Source organism: Podarcis melisellensis (genome assembly GCF_964234715.1).
Source record: "Podarcis melisellensis genome assembly, chromosome: 2".
NCBI lineage: Eukaryota > Metazoa > Chordata > Lepidosauria > Squamata > Lacertidae > Podarcis > Podarcis melisellensis.
Window position 1 is genome coordinate 11,857,455 of NC_138529.1, and position 25,850 is coordinate 11,883,304.

Consider the following 25,850-nt stretch of genomic DNA (forward strand, 5'->3'; position numbering starts at 1 on the left):
ATAGACATCACACTGTTTTCCCCCTTGTACAATTGTTTTCTGCAGTGTCCAGCACGTCTCTCTCTCTCTCTCTCTCTCTCTCTCTCTCTCTCTCTCTCTCTCTCTCTCTCTCACACACACACACACACACACACACACACACACACAAACAAACACACACTTCAGTTATTTGATTATTTAAAGACTTCAGTGTTAGCTTTTGGAAGTTAAGAATGTTCTCAGCCTCCCAGTATCTTTTCCAGATCCAGTTTACTAAGCCAGGATGTATTTTAGGAATCTTGCAATGCCTTATCTGTGGTATCATTGTAAACAACCTGTCCATTTTCATACCAAATGCCATTGTGGGATGAAGTCCATTTCACCGCAGGCCAGATAATATTCTAGGAATACCTACTCGCCCTCTCAATATTGTGTGTGTGCCTGTATATGTGTATGCACACACACACACACACACACACACACACACACACAATCTCTCTGCATGTGTGAGTAAGAAAGAGAGAAAATAAACCTGTTTGCCAGTATTATTTTGTCAAGCAAAGTGTACATTCACACAATGGAAAGATATTCAGGGTGTTCCTCCAGTTTGCTGATTGTGCTCCTGAACAAAGTATTTCTTATAAATAAATAAGTACCAGCTCATCGCAAAGCCCCCTTTTAATGTCTCCATTATGTCTCCTTCCAGTCGTTTCATAATGTAGATATGGACAGGGACGTGATACACACGGATTCCTTCCAGCTATTTCCGTTTTTGCACACTTTCACACACGTACACCACAAAATATTAGGTGTGAAATGGCGAACTATGACATTTTCAGTGGACAAACACTCGAACCCCCCCCCCATGAATGCCAGTGGAAGGAAGTGTGTCGCTGTTGATATGCTTTATAAACGTAAGAAGCTAAAGAAAACCATTGTTATACTTTATAGCAAAGCAAGAAGTAATATACTAGTAGAGGTAGAAATTTGGAGGCTAGCAACAGAACGCAAAGCTCAATTTAGGCGAAGGTGGGGAGTGAATCTTTGTAACGCGTCTGTTAGGTGCAGGGCGAGCCTCTATATATTTAATGGGACTTACTCCCCAGTAGGTGTCTTGAAGAGTTCAGCCTAAGAGATCTTCTCGTGTGAATTCATAGCACCAGCAGAGAAGTGATGGTCATGACGGAAGGAGTTTCGCCTTCTCTCTTTGTTTACCCAGTTGCTGTCTTGATCCTTAAGTGACACCAAGTTCCACGGATCTCCGTGGCATTCCAAGCCAACGTACTTAAGGCTCTTAACCCTAGTCTGTGAACGTGTTAACGTAACGCCTCGTTTCTTTGGAAGTGAAAAGCCTGAGTCTTGGTTTTGAACTGTTAAGTAACTTGAACGTATGAATCGTCCAGTGGCTTCTGCCAAGACCTCCTGAGTCAGTGGGTGTGGATTTAAAGAACTGGCAAACAGCTGAAGAAGCCACAATCCTTTTCTTCCCCTCAATTTTTATTGTTTATTTACGTAATGACTCACGTATACAATACAAATCCACGGTCGCCAGAATTGGATTTCTGGCAGAAATTGCTACATTCAGAGTTTTGAACACGCAGAGAACGATGGCTTACATAAAACAATGACAAGTGTGTATGTTTTTTTGTGTGTGATAGTGTGTGTGTGTGTGTGTAATTCGAGCATGTTGCATTAACAGATAAGTCAAGACAAATAGATAACTATACATTCAGTGCAATTTAAGTCCTAAACTACATTATAAGCACAATAAAATAATACAATACTGTGCGTTCTTATCTAGGCAGTTTCAGTTGTTGGGAATTATTTTTTTCCAAAAGAAAATAAGCAGCAACATACGACAACAAAACCGCGTTACAAATACTTTCAAAGCATGACTCCTTCTATAGGTAGTGATAAGATACATTACAATGTGTTTTTTGTATTTTTCTTTTTTTCTTTTTTCTTTTTCATTATTATTATTATTTTCTGCTACTTAGTAGCTTGCATTAGGGCAATACACAACTCCTCTTTAAAATGATTCGAACAAGTTTTTTGTTTTTTATTTAAGTATGTGTAAGCCCCCACCTTGTTGCTAATAGATGATTATTGCAGGTTTCCCATTAGGTAGTATGTTAAGAATTTCGAGTGCTCACACGAGTAATATAGTAAACAACACCCAGAGAAATCATTAGGTGGTTCCGTGTCCTTCACAGCTATCCTAAGCATGTTTCCTCAAACGTAAGTTCCACTGATTTGGCTGGGGCTTCCTTCCAAGCCAAAATGCCTAATGCTATAGCTTTTTCCTGCCAAACCGCAGGGCGTATATAGGTAGACACAACATACAGATATATTCGTAGATAACTAATAAGCATGTGGTGCTGTCTTCAGGCATGTGTCAAGCCTCCATCTTCCAAGAAGAAATTGTCCTTTAGTAGCTATTGATTGACACAGCTAAAAGTTAAAAATAAGAAATGGACCTTGGCGTAAGAAGGGCACATAGGTAGATAGGGATGTTTGTTTGTTTTAAAGTTAAGACTAAGCATAAAGCGTTTTCATACATTCCCTCCCTCCCTCCCTCCCTTTACCTTTTATATTATTAAACTTGGGGAGGTGGTTAAACCTGGTCGAGAAGGAATAGGAGTCCTTCCTATCCCAAATAAATATATAAGATCCTTGTATTTGCTGACAACTAGAAAAAAGAAAGGAGCAGAAGGGGGTGGGGTCACTGCTGGTGGTGGTGACGGCGAAGAGGTCCATTCGTCTGGAAATAGATAGTGCTGGGTTTAGGACTGGATCTGTAAGTCAGTCCTGTTCTCTAGTTATTTCACTGGAAGCCGAACACAAAAAAAAAATGTTTTTGTTTTTAAAAAGTTAAAATTATTATTATTATTTTCTAAAAATGCTGCTATAAGGAAGGGGGAACTAAGGGAAGTCCTATGACAATAAAAAGGGGGAGCTACAACTCTTTTGACAGGTAGTTACTGTTGTGTGTGAGTCTCTCCATTCTATACTCTATAAAAGCGAATGACCGTCGTAAACATCTCGATTTATCATCTGCCATAAAACGAGGACTTCAAGGAGCTGAGAGAGATCAGTCCTTGCTTTCTTCTTTTTCCTCTTCTTCTTTTTCCTCTTCCTCGTTAGTTTCCTCCTCCGTCTTCTCCTCGTCTCTGGCTCCGGGGAGTTTATCCTTGTTGTTCTCTTTCTTCCATTTCATCCTCCTGTTCTGGAACCAGATCTTGACTTGCCTCTCTGTCAGTCCCAGGGCGTGAGAGACCTCTATACGCCGCTTCCGTGTCAAATAGGGGTTGAAGAGGAACTCCTTCTCTAGCTCCAAGGTCTGATACCGGCTGTAAGTCTGCCTGCCACTGCGCCTTCCGGGAGCTGTTGAACAGGCAACAACAACAACAACAAATAACTTGTTAGGGTCTCTTCTCTTCGCTTTGATTCTGCCTTCATGTCTCCTAATGACAACAGACCACTTCCCACTCACCCACTCCCCTCGCCACTGTCTGTCTCCCACCTCCTGCAGCCCCTTCTAGCATTCCAACAGTCAAATGAAAGAAAGCATATATTGAAATAAAATTACCTTAGGAATCGGAGTTCCAAGGCAGACCTCCTGCCACCCATTCCTCCCCCTCCTCCTCCCCTGTCTGTGTGCAAAATTTACTTTTGACTTCCTAGTGCAAATGCACTTAAAAAAAATACTTCCTTGTTTCTCGGTTTTCCTTAGTAACCCTCAGGATAGGTATTCCACTACAGTTTCTTTCAGTTTTAATTTTTTGGGGGTGGGTGGGTTGGACTCTGCTGCTGCTTTCTGTGTGTCTATTTAGGCATCCATATGCATAGCTGTAGAAACATATATACAAACGTTGAAAAGGCACTGAAAGCCAACCCAGCAACAATAATTATAGTAAAATACCAAAGTGTGTATATATATATATATTGTTATCTTTTACATACGAGATTGCTGTTGTTGTTGCTGCTGTTGTTGCTGTTGTTGTTTTTAAACAACAACAACCATCCCTCCCCCATTTTTTTATTATCGAGATTTTTATTAGAGGCTTGCCTGGAAGTCAGAATCGTCAATCATAACAATAACTTCTAATCTTCTACTCCGTGTTATATGTCTGATCTGAAGACTTTCTGAGACATCTTTACACAACTGTGTTTTAAAGAGGGGGGGTATAGCTAAAGCTGTCCTTTAATTTCCCAGTTAAAAACAAACAAATGAGCCTTCATGTGTTTTGAATTAAAAAGCCTTCTGAGCCACATTCTAAGAGGCTGAAACTTGTGCTGAGAAGAGTATTAGAGAATTTTGTGGGCATTTTGGCACAGCTCCTTTCAGTAAAGTTACTTTTAATACAGCAATTTGTAGAGTCGTTACTGCTACTGTCACCATTATTATTATTATTGTTGTTGTTGTTATTATTATTATTATTATCACCACCATCATCTCTAAGTGTTCTTAAGTCTTTTCCTTAAAACAAAAAATTGTGAACAAAGTTGCCCTTCAAAGTTTACACTTTAAATATTAAAGATCTCTCGAAATATTCAAATGATCTGCAGCGATATTTTATTATTATTAAAGCTCACCTTTTAGCCCAAGACGTCAAGCAGTTAGGAAAAGCTATATGACATTTTTAGAGGGGGGGGGAGACCCAGCGTATTATCAACATGCTAATAACCTCGTGGGAGCTGTATCTTACTGCTCTCCTGGAAGCAAGCTATTTTAAAAAAAGTTTTACTTTATTGTGATTCAAACCCAGAAATTACCTTATTGCCTTTTAAAGCCAGCTACAGCCTTGTTTACTCTCTCTCTCTCTCTCTCTCTCTCTCTCTCTATATATATATATACCCCCTCCCGAAACAGGAAGAAGAAACATTCTTGCAACCAACCCCACTATTTATCTATCTGCCTTTGCCTGTCTCTCCAAAATACAGATTCCCCCCGCCCCCCCCGTTCCCTAAAACCCTTTCTTTCTTTCTCTGCTTAAATAGAAAAGAACACATTTAAGGAGGAAGGAGAAAAAAAATGGTCCTAACCGTGAGGTCTCATCCATGGGAACATGAGACTGGGAGAAGAATTTTGATTTAAATGCCCTTGTCCCTCGCTAGAGTTACTGTTGGAAGAGGATTTACAGTCAGGATATTGTACCACGGCCGCCTCTTGCTGGGCACCATAAAGCGATTGCCTGGGTAGGGCTTCGTATCCATAGAATTTAGAAGCGTCTCCGTGGCACGCCAGGGCGCAAGGATTTTGCTGGTATCCCGAGTTGGAGATGCTGGAGGTTCCGTGGTGGAAGAACTCTTGGACGTGGTGTGAAGGGTGTTGGAAGCCGGGAGCCGTGGTGCCCGGACCGTACACGAGAGCATGGCTTCTGCTTACACTTTGTGGAAATCTGCAATCGTAGTAAGTTGGTTCCAGAGACTCGCCGCCTTTGTACTTGGAGAAAAGAGGATTTACAAAGTAGGAACTCATGGCTCTCGCATGAAAGGAAGGAGGAAACCAACCTTCTACCACCAACCACCAGCAAAAAAAAAAAAAAAAGTCTTTAATTCTATAAAGAGATCAGTGCTAAGGACTCTCGCTCTCGCTCTCTCTGGACTCTGCAAAGTCCTGGTTAGTGGCTGGTTGTCCCTTTTTTTTTTTTTTTAATGCGCGCGCTCTCTCGCTCTCTCAAAGACGTTTCATAGTGCCTGAGTGGGTATGGCTGCTTATGCCTAATGCTCTTGACTTCTCTTATATCCGTCGATAGGTAGAGCTCTCTCTCCGTTTCTCTTACTTCTTCCCTTCCCTTTAACACCACAGGCAAATTCCTCAAAATCCCGGTGGTGAGGCGCTCTCTCTCTCTCTCTCTTTCTCTCTCTCTCTCTTTCGCTTGCTCTCACACGCGATCTGGATTCATCAATCCACCACACCAAGACAGGCTAGGAAGAAAATGACAAGGAAATCGGGGGGTTCGTGGGGTGACGGGGAGGTGAAATAATCAGCCCTCAGAAGGAGGATAGGGGGAAGAGAGAAAACACACACACGCACACACATACACCCTCATATCTAGTGAATGGAGCAGGGTTATGAAAGGTGCGCAGTAATACCCTTAGGTGCTCCTTCTGTCTCCCCCCCCCCCATGCTACGGAGCCTCTTCACTTATCTGAGCAAATACATGCGCCAGCGAGGTCAATTTAGGTTACTTCAACAGGTAATAGGTATAAAACGCCAACCCGGATCAATTTTGGGGGGAGGGGCAGAAATAAACACCGGATAGCTTGAGGAGGCCTTATTATGATGACAATCAAGGGGGAACCCCCTCTCCAAAACTCAACCCCCTCCCCAACTCTAGCAATGGAACTGTCCTTGTTTATGTGGCTGTCACTCTTAGGGGGTGTTATGATTAGCGGGGGGGGGGAGAGAGCAAACCCCTCTTTTAAAAAACAGAGAGAGAGACTGAGGGAAAGAACATAGGGAGCCTAGAGTATCTTAGCTGGCTATGAATGCCCTTTCTATGTATTATTGTGTGTGTGTGTGCCTTTCAAACAAATAAAGATTGTAGAAGTAATATGTTTATATTTTCTTTTTGTCTTTGGACCAATGGTTGAATCTTCCCATCTGAAAATAACTGGAAGGCGTCCCTTGGAGGAAATAAGTATCCCCTGCCCACAGGAAATGTCTCGTCCAAGTAGTTGGGAAAATGGGGCGGAGGGAGGCAGAAGGTCCACAGGATATGAAGGGTTTTTTTTGGTGTGGCAGAATGTAGGATCTATCTACCTACGCCCGTCCCTTTCACCAAATGGTGGGTAATTGTTCGCATGTCTTATGCATGTAGTCGTATGTAGTATCCATGTATTACAAACATCTCTTCTGCCCCCCCATCTACTTTCTTCACTCCAGAGTGACCATTGGCTGAATACTTTCCGTTGGGAGGCTGCTGCACATTCTTTTTTACGACTGCATTAAAGAACCCAGGCTATTAAACAGAAGCATAAAACCAGCAGCTTTCCCCTTCTTCTAAACTTTGCAAATTAATATTTCCTGGGCTGGTTTCTTTCTTTCTTTGCGAGGCTGGAGGAGGGGGGGGGAGCTTCTTAAATAAGACAAGAATCAGGCACACTTCTATAAATTAGCTGTTCCCATGGCCCTTTCATAAACTCATCAGCAACCCCCTTCTCCCCTCTCAAAATCTCTTACTGGGTTTCTCTTTCTCCCTCCCCCTCCCTTTCCCCAGAAAATGGCAAGTAAATGAATTTCAGAGGGTGGAGAAAACCAGAATTGAGGAAATCCCAACTGTTCTAATGCGTACAAAACCGTAAAACACTCTTGGAAACAAATCCATGGACATATTTTGCCTCCCCCCACCTTTGTTAACTTATATAGCCTTACTTCTTACTTTCCTTTGTCTAATTTCAACAACAAAAGTCTGTCCCCAGGTTGTAATTTCTCCCCTCTCCCAACAAAGGCTTACTATGAGGAGGGCAAGACTTAACCAAGGCTTACCAAATCAAATACTGTAAATAGATTCTTTCTTTCTTTCCAACACATGTAACAACTGAATGGGTTAGACCTTAGCTTAATTGGAAGATACGGCTCAGAGTCAATAGGATTCTTGCTCAAGGACAGCGATCAATATTGCTTTCGAGTTTTAAAATTCCAGTGGCCAAACCTTCCCCTTATTGAAATGTGTTCAGTGTCAGGATATGTAAATTCAGGTTTTACGGTACATGTTCTTGAATATTTTTAAGCAGCTGATGGGAAGGCCGAAAGTTGGTGAAATGTTTTCCAGCATCATCCACCATGCAGATCTTTTTTAAAAAAATTAAAGAATGAAAAAATAGCTTTTGCAACTGAACTAGGACATAAAGGAAGAAAATAGAGGCGTTTGTGGTGTTCTGAGAGTTAACAGAGGAAAATGCAGCGACGAGATCGATAATCTTCACGAAGAAAAGTATTTTGATACAATTCCGCTAGATACAGTTCTTTTATTGGAAGAAAATCATCATTTTGTCATATAAGATGCATAGAAAACGCCAAGCTTCTTGTTCATGGTGGAGTATTACATGTGTATGTGTGTGTGTGCATGCGAACTACAATATTTCATAACTAGCTTGGTATAACCGATTGTGTTGTCCATTGTGGTTCTTATCTTTATTTTCAAAACGTACTGTTCTTACTTATTTCATACACAAAGCTTCTGCTACTTAAAATGTGATCGCTTTTCTTAATTCAACTGTATCTTGACTTTAATAAAGAAAAACACATAAAATAGATTTTTCTGGCAGAGGATTGATATATTTGACAAGCTGTCGATGAACTGAATATTCCTTTTCTCACTGCATATATGTATTGCGTCTATGATTGTGGAGAGCTATGCAAACCCAATTTCAACATTTATTTTATCTGGAAGATTCAGTTAAATAAGAAAAAGCATGTTTCTGCTCCAACCCAGAACTGACATTATTTTGCAAACCATAGCCGGGAGTCTCAGGTGAGAGGCGTTGTATATACTTATTTCTTGAGGTCTGTTTTTCTTACAATCTGTGAGAGGCCTAAAGGTGCGAACTGCAGGCTTTGTAAGTAAATCAGCTAATCGCTTCTAAGATTGAGCAACAGCGCCATCTTGCGCCAGCTCTCCCCAAGGCACGCGTCTTCAAAACATAACCTTTCAGTTACAAAAAAAAACAAAAAAACCAAAACAGAAATGGAGAAAGATCTCCCATCATCAATCACCGCGCTCTTTTTACAACCCCCCATTCCCCTCCAGTACATGAATCCACCTATGTCCAAAAGGAAACAAAAACGAAACAAAATCTGATTTTACATAATGTGGGGTGAATAAAAACATATCGAATGTGATGATCAAGATCTGCATCCATCATTCGGTCAATAAGGAACCGAAATCAGATTTTGGTGGTTATAGATATAATCGTGTGTGTGTTGTAATAATGGCAGGACGTTTCCCCATTTTTCATGTTTCCCCCCCTCCCTCCACAAACCCTAAAAATACCCATCACCATAACAACGACAACAGTGCACACACATGCGCGTGCACATGGACACACAGTCCGTACGCAAGCAAAATGCAGCAGCTTCTATCATCTCTCCTGCTAACCTCCCCCACATCACGCCGCTCCCTGTTTTAAAAGGCACCCCCGCATGCCCCCTATCTCTCCTTCCTCTGCCAAGGAAAGGGGGGGCTATAATGGGGGGTGTATGTGTGTGTGCGCGTCTGTTGTTTGTTGCTGGTAGACAAAACATTCCAATAATCCGGTTTCAAAGAGAAGAGCACCCACCTTATTTAAACCATAAAACAATTAAGGCCAGACGTCTAGCCGGTTCTGTGGTCCTGTTTTGTTCAATTCTATTCAGTGCACCCAGCAGTGAGACAAACAGAGTTGTAAAACTGGCATTTTTGGGCTGCGGAAATGTACCTATGGGTTGCTTTCAAAGCTGCTGTATCCTGTCCTTTTTGTGTCGACTACAAAGGAGACGTTTTTTAAGCTGAAGATGAGAGCACTTTCTGTTTCACACAAATATACATTACAGGATAGATAGATAAATGGATAAATAGATGATAGATAGATAGATAGATAGATAGATAGATAGATAGATAGATAGATAGATAGATAGATGATAGATAGATAGATGATAGATAGATAGATGATAGATAGATGATAGATAGATGATAGATAGATAGATAGATAGATAGATAGATAGATAGATAGATAGATAGAGTGTGCATAAACACAAGAATATGAAGAAATCACAGAGAAGGTTCTGCAGGAAAAAGGTGGTGTTGCTGGAATCTTGTCTTTGTTTAGAAAATAATGCGCTAACCACGCCTGGCGAAGCGACTCTTTTGGACTGGAAGCCTGGACAGCGTTTCAAACACAAATGAACGATTTGATCTTCTCCACTGCTAAGGCTACAATCCTATGCACTTTTACTTGAGAGCAAGCGCCATTGTGTTTAGTGGGAGCTGACTTTTGAGTAAACTTGCAAAGAGCAGGACTCTATCTGACTCTGAAATGTGTGTGTGTGTTTACACACATACATATATCACACACAAACACACACACACACACCAAGCATCATCCTGGATTTTTGGCAGAAGACTTGCACATGAACTATAACTGTATTCTTCCATTAAAACCGCACACAAAGCAAGTCAGAAGAAAGCAATGGGAGACGGGGAGGGGGAGAGTGGAGAACAACAGTCTTATGGAGACAAAGGAAGCATAACTTACATTCTTTTCGTCCCCATTAGCTCCAATGGGAGTTCAGCCCTGCTGAAGTCTGTCAGGGTAGGGGTGGGGTGAGGGAGGGAGGGAGGGAGAGGTGGGAGAGGGAGAGATAAAGGTGAAAGAGACTGCATCTTTAGTAATCTTGAAAATGAGGTCTGGTGGAACTGGAAGGTTCTACAAGCATGGTGAAGGATCAAAGTTAATAAAACGGCCTCTCGGTGGGCCGCAAGTCTGTCACCGAGGTGGTGGTAGACAGAAAGAGAGAGAAAAATGAAGAGAGAGAGAGATTATGGAGATTGTTCCCTTTTTGTTCCCCCTCACCACAGACGCACAAATCTAAAAACAATTGCCATAGTAGTTGTCGTCATTATTATCATGATTACTGCTCGGGAAGTTTAAAAAGTGGGGAAATAATAAACGGTCACCACTGGGTGGAAGGTTGGCTTTTAGCAATGTTCTTGCTCCTCCTGAATTTCTGCCCCCCCCCCACCTCCAACCCCGGCTGTACCTTGAAGAACATCAGCGGACGAAGGCTAAAACAGATTTTGTTAGCGATTCTCTTCCGCCAATCAGGGGTGTGTGTGTGTGTGTGTGTGTGTGTGTGTGTGTGTGCAAAATCTCCTTTCGCCTTCGTAAGCAAGCAAGCAAATAAATAAATAAATAAATAAATAAATAAATAAATAAAGCCACAAACTGGTATCTAACGAAAGAAGCTTTGCGAAAGAAATGTTTTATGACATCAGCGGGTATAATGGCTTCCAGATTTGTATTTATTTATTCGTTCGTTCGTTCCTTGAGAAGGTTGGATCCGGCTGGGCAAACCCCAAGCCGCGATTTCCCTACCCGGCCTCCCTCCCTCCCGCCCGCCCCCCCCCCGCTCCCCAACGATCTGTTTATCATTAGAAAGATTAAAACAGTGCTGGACTCATTTCATTAAAGAAAGGGACCTCATAACAAGTTGTTATGCTGAGACATCTCCTGCCTCCTCATTTGTTATCCCTTGGTCTTTCATTTAGCAAGCTTTGGAAAGGACCTTCGGAAACATGCATTCGTAGGGAAGGATAAAATGGACCCTTAAAAAAAAAAAAAGCAAAACGAAAATCCCTTGCCTCCCCCCGCCTCTCCATCCACCTCGTGTCACTTAACTCGTCCTTACGCAGTGCAAACAATCTGATTTTTTAACACTCACAGATTTGCCTTCTGCTAGCCTGTGGAAGTGAAGGAAAGCGTTTTGTCCAGAAACTTGTTTCTTTACAGAGGGGCTGGAAGGAGAATCTTCCAGTCCTCAACTGCACTTCCTTAATCCCTTAAAAAACAAGCAAAAAACCCCCAAAAACTTCTTTTGGCGTAAACTATTACCATCTCCTAATTTCCATCCTTTCCCATCTGCACTCATGCGAACAAACCATTCACTGTTGTTTTCTTGATACATTACACCCGAAAGTAATAGGATGACTGGGCCCCCAAGCAACACAGTAACGTATTTTTGGCACTTAATTGATAATCCCAAAGACTTCTAATAGTCTTGTCTCGGCTAGATAACAAAAGGTAAGACTGTTGCATGAGCTAATGCCGCTCACACGTATTTAATCTCGTACATATAGTTTGATTGCCCGAGGCCATAAATTAGTACAATTAATTACCCTAGACTAAAATGTGCAGTACACACTCACCCTTACCCCAATGTCTCTTTTTATGAGCCTACCACTATATAGACATACAGATATAGATATATGGAATTGGGGGGCGGGAGGGAAGAGAGAGAGAGAAAGAGAAGGGGGGGGGAGTATGTTGTGAGCGGAAGCTCTATTATTTTACTATCCTATCGGACTTCCTGAAAGAGGGCATTTTTCCAACAGTTTTCTCTCTCTCTCTCTAAGAGACTGTTAATTCCAGGGGCGTATTTTCCGAAGTTATGTCTTTGAGAATCCAAGGCAAGGTTTTCTCTACCTCCCAGCCCAGCAATCCGTGTGGAAGTTTGGGGTGGGTGGGTAAGGTGTGATTTCTCCAAGAGAATTTAAAAGAGAATCATTATAATAAAAAAAGACACCTCGACTATCAAAGGTTGGTTTTTTTCCCTCTTTTTTTGTGACGTTAGGTATATATTTACAGAGAGCTGCTCTACTATAGCAAAACATAACAGCATTACAGAACGGTTCTGTGACAATCATAGAAGACACAAATAAGTACACCAGAAACGTTCAACACGATGACAGAAACATTGTTTGAGCGATCACCCCCTCTTATTTTCCTTTCTTCTTCTCCCCCCCACCTTTCCTTTCCTTTTGTACAAAATATGCAGCCACGACGTCATGAAATAATAATAATTATTTTTTAAAAAAACCACTGGATAAATTTAACTTACGAAATAAAATACTTTAAAAAAAATTCAAGTACTTTGTTGTTTTCTGAAAATAAAAGAAAATGTTTATTTTTAGTCGCAGTTTTTTTAATTTTTTTTTCTTATAAAAGCACTCTTTTATGTCTTTTTGCTCCAGAATGGTTGCTGTGTTTAACTAATTCTAAACACTCATCAGCACACGGAAAAAAGTCAGAAACACTTCGAACCCCAAGGAAGACCCAGCGCCTCGGTTTCTCCATTGGCTTGGAGAGACTCGGCCAATTTCACTGCTGCTGGTCTTTACTAGTATCGGTTTTCTCCTTGTTCATTTTCTTCATTTTCATTCGCCTGTTCTGAAACCAGATTTTGACCTGGCGCTCCGTGAGATTAAGAACCCTGGCCACTTCATAACGGCGGTCCCGTGTTAGGTACATATTGAACAAAAACTCCTTTTCCAATTCCAGCGTTTGATACTTCGTGTAGGGACATCTTTTCTTCCTTGTAGAACGCGCATGAATCCAATTTGCCACGGGATTGTCTGGAAAAGAAACAGTTCGGCAGTTTAAACATATGTTTGTTTGTGTGTGTATGTGTAAATATATATCATTAACTGAAATTGGTGGACCCCACAGATCCAGGTCCATCCATTTATTCTTCTTCCGGGGGGTTTGTTTTGTTTTTTAAAAAGTCCCCTCTGTTTGGCAGCAGGATCCGATCAAATCTGTAGTGACCTTCAGGATAGTTTAAGGGCGTATGTATTCTTTTATAGAACGTGAAGGTGCACTGCACATCAACGTTAACGGCAATGAGACAGTTCTCAATGATTTCTGGTGGAACAACTTTGCATTCTGCTTCCGACTGTTATACTGTTTTCAGCTAAGCGATCATTGTCTCCAGCATGTTGCAGTTTAAAAGAAAAACTGGAGCAATGAGTTTAATAATAACAATAACACTATACTCCTGCCCATGAACACTAGTAGGAGTAATCCAAGAACACAGTCATAAAGAGTCAAAATTCACACCACTTCACAGGCCCATAAACTCTGTTTACAACCATTACTCTCCAATTCCCTCTCTATAACCTTCCCACTGATGGAACTGCTGGCATTTTTTTAATATCTTGAGAATGCCCCAGGATAAGTCTACTGACTCCAAGAAAAATATTTCCCCCTCTCAATCCCAAAGCACCTTATTTTATACTAAACCTCCTTCTATCGTTGTTAGGGGGAAGTCATAACTTAGACTTCCTCTTTTTGTGATATTTGGACTCAGTAAATATGCTCCTGATTCAAGGCTACTTAAACAACTTCCTTAACTGCATTCCCTCCATAGCACTGTGTATGTGTGTGTGTATACACACATATGCACACACAAAGCGCACATACTTCTGCCTCTGTGCTAACATGGCACAAAGACACAGAAGTTACCAGGATTAAACTGTACCAGCATTTGATCAGATTGTTAGGCCTGAAGGCTTTGTAAACACCTGGCATGGGTATGGTATTGTGCTGTGTGTGCATGTGAGCGTCTCTGTGTATATGGAACACAAAAATGCACACAGAGACATCCAGAATATACACACAAATAGGTATTAATTCCTGGCATATATTTTGCATGCTGTGCCTTGACTCCTCATTGCCCAGAAACAATCACCCACACTTAAATGGCATATGGCCACTAGGAAGTGAACATTTTACTGTGCAGAAGAATTATTCCTTTTTAAACTAGGTTTCCCTAGATCTGCTCTTTTGTCAGTGTTCAAGGGCGTTTATTCTTTTACTCCTTTCCCTAGCACGTTGAACTGTATAACCCTCACCAAAAAAAAAATAATGTACGTGGTCCACTGTTCTTTCTAAAGATCCCCCTCCTCCATTTATTAAATTATAGCTGGTTATGTGCACTTCTCATAGTTCAAATCTTTCGCTTTTCATAATCTGCACTCATTTTCTCCTTCTCTCCCACCACTACCAGCCAGGGCATGCTCTTTTGCCTTGGTGCAAAGATTTTATGAATCATGCCTACCGACCTCCCTTTGGAAAATAAATAAATGCATATCCATGCTATTTTTCCCTCGCACATGCCCAAACTCTTTCGCTAGCCAGACCCCGTTCCTCGAAAAGTACGAACGAGGGAGGGCAAAGAAGGGAGGGCATGGGAGAGGTTATGAATATTTTATCAAACAAGTGGATTCTCCAAAGTGAGGAAACAAAATAATAACGATCATCATCACCACAGAAGAGATCCCCCCCAACTCCCTTCTCCTCCCGCCCCTCTTTCCCCTAAACCAAACAAACTACAAGCTGCCCTTATGATCTTCTAAGTCAGGTTTTTAAGCCTGTCCAGTTGGAGTTTTCAAGGCAAAGATGCCAAGAATTCTAAACAGCAAGGTAATTTCTTTTTATTGAGTACTGTGCAGGAGGGCTTCAATGCCCTCCCGGTTGTAAACAAGAATGACTTCGACTTACTAGGGTCCAATTCGGTCTTTTCTTCTTTGTGTTTGTTGGAAGCGATGGCCTCAGATTCCGGGGAGGGAATAGTCTGCGGGGTTCTGTCCCTGAGATCTCCCGGGGATCCGTACATATAATCCGGATAACTACGTCCATCCACCGGTCCGCAGTCCCTGCGGCCGTGGAAGGCGTCGGGCTTAAGCCCGTAGTGCCGGCTGCTGGCTGGAAAACCTGGGAAAGAGACAGCGCCGGAGATAGGCTCCAGCCAAGTGCGCATATATCTGGTGTCAGTTCCAATGTGAGGCTGGTGGGTGTACGGGTGGTAGACCACGGACGACTGGGAATGCACGGGAGCCCACGAAGTAGTAAAAACGGCCGGTTTGGGGGCAAAGCTGCAGGATGGAAAATCTGCGCACTCCGGTACTAGTCCTGAAGGTCTAGCTGCTGCAGGGTGAGAGCCCGTAGCTGGGAACCTTGATGCCAACAGTTCTTCGCTTTCATGACTAATCAAGGAATCTACATAATAGTTGCTTATGGGACCAGAAGCCGACATTGTTCCCCCTCTTTTACATTCATAAGATTATTGTATGAACTGTATGTGTACTTTTTATCTTCTCATAGAACAATCAGGGCAGGTAATTATTTTTTCAGCCTTTCCTAGTTTGTCATTGGCTCCCAGCTCTCACGTGATTGTATTTACCCAAAAATACAGTGTAGATCAATCCGCAGGTCTTTTTTTTCCCCTTTCCCCTTCCCCTCTTACTATTTTTTTTCTTAAATAGCGCCTATGCGTCTTGGGTTTTCATAAAACTCTTGAAATAATGCAGTTATTAGCAGCGGTTGGTTCTTACGTGCCATTAGCTGAAAGGCGACTCCCTCGCTCGCCGGCTCTCTCGCTCTGCGACTTGGCTTTTCCATAGCCCTGCTATTAATGAGTCTGCAAGGTATCTGGTGTAGCAAGGTATCACAGGAACTATTTCTTGACGCAATTTGTCTCTGTCTGGTCTCTTTGCTTCTACAGCTTGTATTCTATAATGGATACATTACATGGAATATCTTTAAAGGGGGAGGGGGGGTCGGTTCAAGGTCCTAGCAGAGTTGCACTGCCGGCTCACCCCCTCTTCAGCGCCAGCCCATGAATGGCTATGAGCATTATATATATATTTTTCCTTTTTTTGCCTGATTACAGGACCTTTTGTCATTTGTACTAGGAGGCATATTCGTCAGCTTATTTAGCAGCAAGAAATCTTGGGGTCATGTACTCTGACTTTAGATCTATCTAGATATAAATAGATAGCTAAATATAGACAGATAGGTATTTCTATGTATATGTATATCTATGTGTGTGTGTATGTGAGTGTGCATGTATTTGTAAGTTTGCGTGTATATATATATATATATATTTATCTATCTATGTGCGTGTGTGTGTGTGTGTGTGTGTGTGTGTATACACACACGAGATAACTATCTTCTGGGAGGAAGAAGATGACCTTGTAAAGCATGAGTGGAAAATAATAACAAAAAAAGGTGTCTCTCATCTTTCTACTCTCTGAGAGGCTACATTATTCGGCAAGTAGCCGTGGATGTTTTTATGTCCTTCAATAAAAATTTTACGAGGATCATTTGATTGTTCATAAATGTGTCGTTCATTAAATAAAACTGTACGAGTAAGTTTCACTTATAAGGCATAGCTGGGAGTGAGGGACTTTTTGCATGTTCAGAGACCAAGCCAGGGTGTGAGGTGTTTTCTTTCTTTTTTAAAAGTATGGTCTGATTTCTTGGGTTTGATTGCTGTACTTATTATTTAAACAATGTCATTGGAACTTTTTGGTTTACCAAACCGTCTGCAGAACTTCACTGGAAGACGTGTTTGATATGTGCGTGTGCTTTAATAATAACCTTTGCTTGGAAGAGTGAGTAGTAGGTAAGAGAGCTTGTGCCCTTAGAAGTCTGGAAGGATGGCGCTGGTCGCTTGTTCTGGGAGAAGAAATCTGCAAAAGGATTACACACACACAGACACACACACACCCCGGGGGAAAAAAACTGCAACAAGAATAGCAACATCATCAATAACATCAGCAGCAACAACAACAACCACAACAACAAGAAGAGATGGATTTATTTATTTTTACATTGTCAAAGAGGACTGAAGATTTCCCATGTAATAGCAGCAGAGGCGGCTTGGAGGTGCGGTAAATTTGCAACAAAAGGGGGGGAAGGCACAAGAAAAGTGTATGCAGGGAAGGTTATGGAGGTTCCAGGGAGAGACAGAGAGAGAGAGAAAGGCAGAGGGCAGAGAAGGAGAGATGAGGGGGCATGTGCCCCTGAGGGATGCAGTATCCATCAGTGACATGGACACTCGACACAGAGTGTGCAGGTCCCCCTACACACACACAAACAGGAGCAGGAGTGGGTTTGTTTTAGGCACCTTGCTTGGGAAATCTGAAGAGTAGAGAGAAGGAAGGAGACACAGTCAAATCCTTGCAGAAATCTCTCCCTTTCCTCCTCCTCTCCCGTTGAAAAAAAGACTCTGGAGAAGTTGCTTGAAGGAGCTGATTAAATATTCCAGACTGCATCTTAATTCACGAGTTCTTGGTCATTTGTGCACCAGCCTGCCATAGGTGATGTAGAGAAAATAGTGTTTTTCATTTCATAAGGAGCGCACTTTAAATAGAAATGTACTCGTCTCTCTCTCTCTCTCTCTCTCTCTCTCTGTGTGTGTGTGTGTGTGTGTGTATCCAAGAAATCCAAATTTGAAAACAGTCTTGCTGTGAAACCTGAACCAGCCATCTCCTGCCCACCATGCTCATACCGTTTTCAGCCTAGCACTTTCTTGAAGGGAAATATTCCTATAGGAGCATAATATGTCCTTTGGCCTTTCCTGAGTTCATTTTATCTGTCAATCACAAGTCTCCAGTGACTTCATTTCTCCTTATTTTGAACGTACGGAGGAAAGCTAATACCGAGCCATCTTCTATTCCTTTCTCGAGGCGTCCTCTATGCAGAAATTAAGAAGAGGGGAGGGGAGAATATGCAGGGAAATGCGCCGAGAGGATGAAATGTTCGCTTGGGTTGCACTGAAAATATAATTTTATTTACAAAAATAAATATTGCAAAGGAATGGTAGTTTGCTTAGACGTACTCTCTCTCTCTCATCTCTCTCTCTCACTCACTCACTCTCTCACACACAAATATACACTTTCTGCTCAGAGGAAAAATAATGATAAAAAGAACAACGGCGTGTCCCCCCCCCCAAAAAAGACAGAAGATCTAACATGTAATTAACACATCAAGAATCGTGGATTATAAAAGAAAAGGGCGTGGAAAAGTAAACACGGTAGTTAACCTTAATACAAGGAAGGTCATTAAAATATTCTTGGATGGAGAATTTTAATGTTTACACAAAATGAAGCCTAACAGCCAAGGGTGTCTTTATTTATAAGGAGGACTTCAAACCACCACCACCCCCCGCTTTTAAAATCAACTTTCCCCAGTGTTGCAGGTTGTTCATAGCCAATGATCCTAGTCTAGGACTTGTAGTGCAATGCCTTCCTCGTTCAAGGAGTCCTGCGCCTGGGAGTCGAACTAGAAGTCGAGGGAAGGGAGCAGTTTGTCTACAGATAAAATGAAGACATGTCCTTAATACTGAAGAATCAGATCAGTTTTTAACTGCATGCGTAACTGCAGGATATAACCAGAGACCCTCTGAAATAGACTGCTGTTTGGATACTTCTACTCCCATGGCTCTGTCTACACGGGAAAACTTAGGCTGACCTTTGTGGCGAAGAAATGATTGTTCTGAAACATTTCTCCTTTCGGAGATGGAATCCCAGCCGGAGAGGTTGATCATATAGGCATCAAAGGTATAGTTTTACCTAGAAGATTAAATGGCTACGTTTCTACGCGTTCTGCCCAGCGTCTCAGTCTCAGCGACAGACGAGTGAGTGTCTCTCTATCAAAATCGTGTCCCTTTGATGGAAGACAATCAGTCCTGCAGTAATGTGCTCCACGTCTGCTTCTTCAGTCTCCTTTATGACGAAAGAAGCTAACTATGGAAAGGGGGTCGCTGAATGATGATGATGAAAATGCATTATAAAAGTTGTACTTATATATGCAGCATGCATATATATTTATATAGTAGATATATAAAAATCCCAGGTCGTCATTTGTGATGTGAATGAAGAGGGAGGGGGGAGTGACCCCGACTGGTGTTTTATTGATCCTCAGTAAAGACCTGACACTAAAAAATCATTATATTATAGGCTACTTCCGCCATTTTGGTAGTGTATGTTAAGGAAACTTGAAGAACTATCACCTAGCACCCCCTCCTTCTCTCCATGAGTCTCTCCCCCTCTCCAGTTTTTATCTGCACATAACTGGATTACTGGAACTCAGTACGACTCCCATCTCCCTCTTAAGGCCTCCGTAATGAGAATCCAGCCATCAAAGGATGGCTGCACGCCTAAAACCCCTATATAGCCCTGTTTAAATCGTTAAGTTTCCCACCAGCTTGGCTCCCCTCAACAGAAGCCCTAGCTCACTAGCTGCCTTGGCGTATTCTTCATAACTCCACGCTTCCCTTTCCATAGACCGACTCCTGGCCTAAGGCACCCAAGGTTTCAACGCCACACACACACACACACACACACACGGACTCCTGAGTGAGCAGCTGCTGGATTCGCACCAGGAAGCTGTGAAGAAGTGGGGCAGGCGAGCCACCGCGTAGCTTTTTATAAATAGTTCCCCATAGTGTCGCTGGCTAACCCGAGGACGAGAGGTTTGGAACAACAAACTTCCAGCGAGGGCCCTGGAATTAGCAGACCAAACACGCCACCCTTGACACGCAGACAAGCCGCGTCTCTTAAATCGCATTCCTTCGCTCCGAGTTTCCACTTGGTTCAATAAACACCGTCAAGTTCGGATTAAAAAATCCACTTTTCTCCTCTTCTTGGGAACTCCCGGCGCACCGTTTTCGCATCCCCTGCAGGCCCCCACAGCTGTAGGCTGAAGGCGTCGCAGTGTTGACAGCCCTTCATAAGCGAAAGCAAACTAAGCATAAAGTCAAGCCTTGAAGTTTCCCCATGTGGAGAGAGACCCCCTTTTTTTTCTCCCCTCCCTTTCCCTTCCCAAGCTTTGAAGGGCTTGCGATCCTCCGCAGGCTGGTTGGGAAGGAAGTGGCAGTGAAATCAACGAAGCTTACTTCTAAGTAGAGGCGCTTCGGATCGGGGTGTGGCCTCAGTTTTGCCCTCCTGCTCCTGGAGATGATCGTTTCTGTCCTGCTTTAAAGTCACCCTCTTCCCCCTTCATCTCCCCGCCACCTTCTCGCTTAGCCTTTCCTTGCAGAGAAAATGCTGCCAATAAATATGTTGACTACATGATTCTCTTTAGCCCTAAATCCTAAGTTAACAAATTTCTGCCACACACTACAATCGATGGTAATAATAATAATAATAATAATAAGCCTCTAACCGTGCAAAAATTAGACTTCCTTTTGATTTCTTAAATATATAAGGGTCAGGGTCGTGTGTGTCCCGCCTCAGCCTCCTCTCCCCCCCCCCCAGTAAACTGATGGGAATTATGTATTTAACTTTATTTCCTACGGGCTTGATCTTTAAATTCAACCCCAGGGTAAAGAGCAAAGGAAGACAGAAAGAAGCAGGCCGCATAAACGGTACATTCAATTTAAACTTACTCTGGAGGAGTTTGTACCTGTTTAATGGCCTCCCCACCCCCACCCCCCACAGCCAACCTCCTTGCTTGTTGCTAAGAATTTTGTTAGATGTTATGACTTTGGATTCCAGACTCCTTAGTGCTTGGAGGTGGAGGCAGAAGACAATAAATTCCGAAGTGCAATTAAACCTCAGGACCAATTTATGTCACTGTGTTGTGGTGTCTTTAAAAAAAAAAAAACAGGAGAGGAGAAGAAGAAGAAGAAGAAATGATAATAATACAGGATCTCGAGAGTCAACAAGGGGGCAACAACATTTAAACGAGACATAAAATGGTTGGTCCCCTGAGCCATATCTTTGGGGTAACACACACACACCGCCAAGAGATTTCCAAAATCCAGCGAATACAGAAAGACAGCCAGCCTAGACTCACCAAGCCCAGTGCCTGGAGAAAATAACCACAAAACCAACACCTCAACATATTTCTATACCTCCCCCACCACGATTGTCTTCCTTTCTATGGAGACAGGCTGTAATTATATCCATCACAAGATAAGGCTACTTCCAGGATGCAAAGTTGCGTCGTCTGCTTTTGAAAGCGGCTGTCGAGGAGCTGTCGAGGAGCTGCAGAGCCGGCTAGGACTGGAAGGTGTTAGATGCACTTTAAGCAGCGAAGGCAGCATTTACAAACAAGGGCAAGTTTCAACTGAAGGCGGACGCATTCCAACCCCAAGCTGCAGCTCCACGCACAAGCTCCTTTGCTAGGCCTCATTATACCTGCCTTCGGCACAGCAGTCTCCCCTAGGGCTGAGCAAAAAAGAACTTTCTCTTGACAAACACACAGAGTCACATGCCAACAAAACATCGCACAGACACACACACACACCACCCTTCCTTGTACTCCATGAAACAATTTGGACCGTTCTTTGGACTTTCGAGGAACTATTTAAATGAGGCAGTAATTATGCGAAAGCATACAGGGGGTGGGGAAAAAGAAAACATAACATCTAGGAGAGATTCCTTTGCATTTATCACTAGAAGGCTGTTGAGGATTAAATTATACGCACATACAAATATCAATGAAAGAGTTCCAAATCTCCATCAGACTGAAGGAATATTCGAACATGGTGAACTAAATTATCTTTACCAAACTAATGGCTCCCCCCAGTTAAAAATATACACATCCTGTTCAATACTCCTTGTCTGTATATGCAAACATACCTATACACATATACAGAGAGCATGCGTATGCACACATACGTAAAAGAAATGCAAGCACACACACCGTATATGTGTGCAGACATTCGAATTATACACAAATATAATCCAACACAGGCAATGAGCGCAGAAAATAATTGAAATCAATAGGTGTATGTGCAGTTGCTGGATTGTGGCCAGTTAATGTGTTGTGTGGATAAATAGATACGTTGATAGATATACTAACAGATGTATTGATCTACTGATGTGGATGGGTGTATCTTTGCATCGTTCCCAGCACCTTCAAAACTCTCAGAAACTAAACGATTAAATTGCAAGGAACAGCAGCATGTAGGTCTAAACACAAAGACAGAAGCCTTTTGAAGTTACACCTGCTGTGAAACGCAGAATAACAGCAACATACACAAGAAAAATGAAGCGGCACTGGAAGCCCAGATTGGAAAGCTGCTAATATTTTATATGCATAACAACAAACCCCAGAAAGGACAAGCACGTTTTAGCAAACGAGCAAAACAATATTTTGTCAAGGGAGAGATGTACAGGAAACAGCACGAGATCGTCATAATTACACATGCTCTCACATAAGAGATAAAGGAACTCGGTGCAATAATGCTTAAGTCTGTAAATTCTCCGCTTTCATCCAGATCTAATAGTATCGTTTAAAAGAGAAAAAACACAGTAGGGGAGGATTTAACTTTTATTACATTTCTTGACTTGGGTCGATTAAACATATATTACTTTAGACTTCCCTCTGTACATTGGGGTGCTGGTGGTTAAATTAAACTTCATAACTGCATGATAGATTTTTTTCCCCTCACCACCCTTCTTCATACTGTGATAAAATAAAAAGGGGCTGATATGAGAATTGTTAATATGGAGAAAAGGGGAAACTTTCCCGTACATAATGAATAGTGAGACCAATCAATTACCCCAGGACTATTGAGCATAATTATGGTCTCTGTGATCAGGCATATTTATCTGTTGAAATACTAATTTACAGTAACAAAGCGCAAAGGATGAATCTTTGCATTTATGTATTACGTCTGCTTATTAAAACGTTTAAAGCTCAGAAGGAATGTCTGTGTGTATCCAACCTGAGGGGGATATCGAATATAGCCGCTGTCCATACCATGTTTACTTTGAGCCAAAGCCAAGCGCGTTTGCATGCTTTTAAAAAGGCGGATATCTAACATAATAAACCAAGACAGTCATCTAATAAAAGCCGAAAACCTGCCTGTTTATTTCCTTATGCAAGCTCCTTTGCAAGGCCACCACGTTAATTTCTCTCTTGCTTATTATAAAGCTGATTGAGCTTAAGTCGAAGGAACATCAGATCCTCTCATCTCTCCTACAGAAAGTTTGCTAAGGAGATTGAAGCATCAAAATTAAAAAGCAGTGCAAGAACTTTGCAATGAAAGATGCAGCAAGGTGGGGGAAAGCCCTCTTTTGAAAATAAAGGTTCCCTACTCGAAACCGAATTTGGGTGGAGGGATAAGCCATACGGTCTGCCATCTTGCCTCCCTAGAAAGACAACACTGGTCTTCATAACCCTTCTCCATCAAGCTTAGGGGAAACTTATATAATGACCGTACAATCAGCATATTATAAAAGAGTCATTCATTCCTTCTGAAAGATTAACAGAAAATGTGATGACTTTGTGTTCCTTGTTCAGGATGCTTTCTTCGCATTACTTGAGAGCCGGAGAGGGATGCCTCTCCCTTACTTCTTGGAGGATAACCCTGAACCTCATACAGAAGGATAAAACTGGAGGAATCTCAACTCAACATTCATTTTCGCAATAGATAAACAAAGCAAAGCAAAACAGCACCTTTCTCATGGAACTGCCACCTTCGCATTGCTGATCTCAAATCAACATTTATGCTCTCCATTGGCAAAAAACAACAACAACACACACCTTTATCTCGAAACCGTGATCTTCTCATAGCTATTCTTTTCCCTTCCAACTCTCCTTTTAAAAAAATTAATCCTTATTCTCCACCACCACCACCCCACCCCAACATCAACCACCAGCGCAACAACTTGTTAATCACATAACTGAGCAGTCAATGTTTTTTAGTCAACAGTTACTTAGCTTTCACAGATCTCCTCAGTTGGGTGAAAATAAAGCAGATTCTATTCCAGTCTATGTTCAGAAAGCTACAGTGTGACTTGAGCTCTTGCAAGTGATAGCCCACCCTGGATTTTAGCATGTAAAATGGCTATTAAATTTTAAACCTGAGCTGTTTGGATTCTTAAGGAGACAGAGCGAGCCTTGGCTCCCCGTTTACTGCTTTGTTCTTCAATGCACCTTCAAGGAACATAATATGCTATAACTTATCTGATTTAATACTCAGAGTACTGGCCAGGATATGGCAACAGGAGATTGCCATAGAAGTTACTAGGCTGTAATTTTAGCCTTCCAATCACCGTCAACGTGCCGGTTTATTGAGCGCGCACACACATATATATTAGCATCAGTCACCACACATATTCTTTGGAGATATTCTTCTCTTAGATCCTCTCAGAAATCTGAAGCATTCGAAAGAACCAAAGACAGCGCATACGGAAGACACAGAAAGAACGAGAGAGGGGGGGCACCCGGAACACTCGCGGGTGACACTCGGACAACTCTCGAGGCCTTAACTTAAGCCAACAATAATTCGATGAGGAATTCTCAAGGAGGGACCCCGTTTTGTCCGCCTTGACAACAACGTCGGCCAGAAACAATAGCAGCCGACAAAATTCATCTAAGTCCATAAGTAGCCGTATGTGGTTAAGGGAATTGGAGTGGGAGACTCTTGGGGAAGATGAAGGGGGGGGGACTTTAGTGCGAACCTGCTTCCTTCTACCCAGTCATGCCCCCCCTTTTGTCTCCCCCTCCCTCTTTCTATTTTTGGAATGACAAAAAATCTGCACGAAACATTTTACTCTTTTGGATTCCCTGCGTTTCATTTCTTTCTTTATTTTTTTAAAAAAATTGTTTCTCAGCTCTGATCTCGTTGCGTGCGAGTAACGGAGAAGGAGAAGGAGAGGGAGAAGAAGAAGAAGAAGAAAAGGGAAAGGGACGATTGCCCTTGATGAAGACTAACTGACGTAATTAAGGCAGTTTCGTGTTGCCGAGTTAAAAGCCAACCCCCAACAACATGAAACTACCTAAACCACGGATCAGCTGCATGAAAGGGCGGAAGATCCACACTCATTTCTGTCAGAAAGGAGGAAAGACAAAAAAAGGGGGGAAGGAGGGGGGGAGAGAAAGGGGGGGGAGAGAGAAAATCCAAGCCCTTTGTGGGTTCTGGTGTAGTGTCACGGCTGCCTTTTCGCTCTCCAAAGTCAGGAGCCAAGCAGCGCCAGAGCCAAGCCATCATCCCCAAGAAAACATTCTTCAAATTAAGGCAACATCTTTAATCTCTTCATTAAGATCCCCCCTTTTCCTCCCCCTTCCCCCTCCTCCCCCTCCTCCTCCCCTTTTAATAGAATCTGCAGTCAACTCTCCCTGTTAGTTGTCTGTGTCTCTGTGGTTGAAACGTTTAACTGAGGTGCTTGAAAATCCTGAATTATAGCACACTCCGCTATCCTTCACTGGCAAAGTGGCTCTGTTCTGACATTATCCATTTTCAATTGCATATGTAACTGCTATTGCAGCTTTTCCCAAGGAACGGGGAAGGGGGGGCGCGGGAAGAGAAAATCCACAAAGGAAAGAGGGGGGGGTGGAAGTATGCGTGTGTGTGTGTACAACATTCCGAAATACCACCAAATGTTTCAGTCTTCCACTGCCATTAGAAGCCCATGCCATCCAAATTCTGAAATCCAAAGGCATGTTAAAGTGAATACCCGCAAATGAAACATGTTCAGAATAGCCATAGTTCCGCCACCATATAAACAAACCAACCGAAGACCTCAGACTCTATGGTGTCTACCTCTTAGCAAGAGCCCGACTTCATCACCAGTAAGTTTTAA

The 25,850-nt window shown here is 42.3% G+C and overlaps 2 protein-coding genes and 1 long non-coding RNA gene across 3 annotated transcripts in view; 1 reads left to right on the forward strand and 2 right to left on the reverse strand.

Moving 5' to 3' along the window:
• Positions 1-1,458: 1,458 nt before the first annotated feature.
• HOXC8 (homeobox C8) lies at positions 1,459-6,123 on the reverse strand. The gene is made up of 2 exons (XM_081900856.1): positions 5,026-6,123; positions 1,459-3,363 (listed from the first exon to the last, which is right to left on the reverse strand). Exons 1-2 carry the CDS (start codon positions 5,459-5,461, stop codon positions 3,071-3,073), a joined length of 729 nt encoding a protein of 242 aa, XP_081756982.1. The 5' UTR covers positions 5,462-6,123; the 3' UTR covers positions 1,459-3,070.
• A 6,160-nt stretch (positions 6,124-12,283) lies between these two features.
• Positions 12,284-15,851, reverse strand: HOXC9 (homeobox C9). The gene is made up of 2 exons (XM_081900855.1): positions 15,025-15,851; positions 12,284-13,097 (listed from the first exon to the last, which is right to left on the reverse strand). Exons 1-2 carry the CDS (start codon positions 15,557-15,559, stop codon positions 12,844-12,846), a joined length of 789 nt encoding a protein of 262 aa, XP_081756981.1. The 5' UTR covers positions 15,560-15,851; the 3' UTR covers positions 12,284-12,843.
• Positions 13,106-25,850, forward strand: part of LOC309364113 — a 22,453-nt gene continuing 9,708 nt past the window's right edge. The window contains exon 1 of the long non-coding RNA XR_014165740.1: positions 13,106-14,946. This is a non-coding gene — a long non-coding RNA (uncharacterized lncRNA). The remainder of the gene's footprint in view (positions 14,947-25,850) is intronic.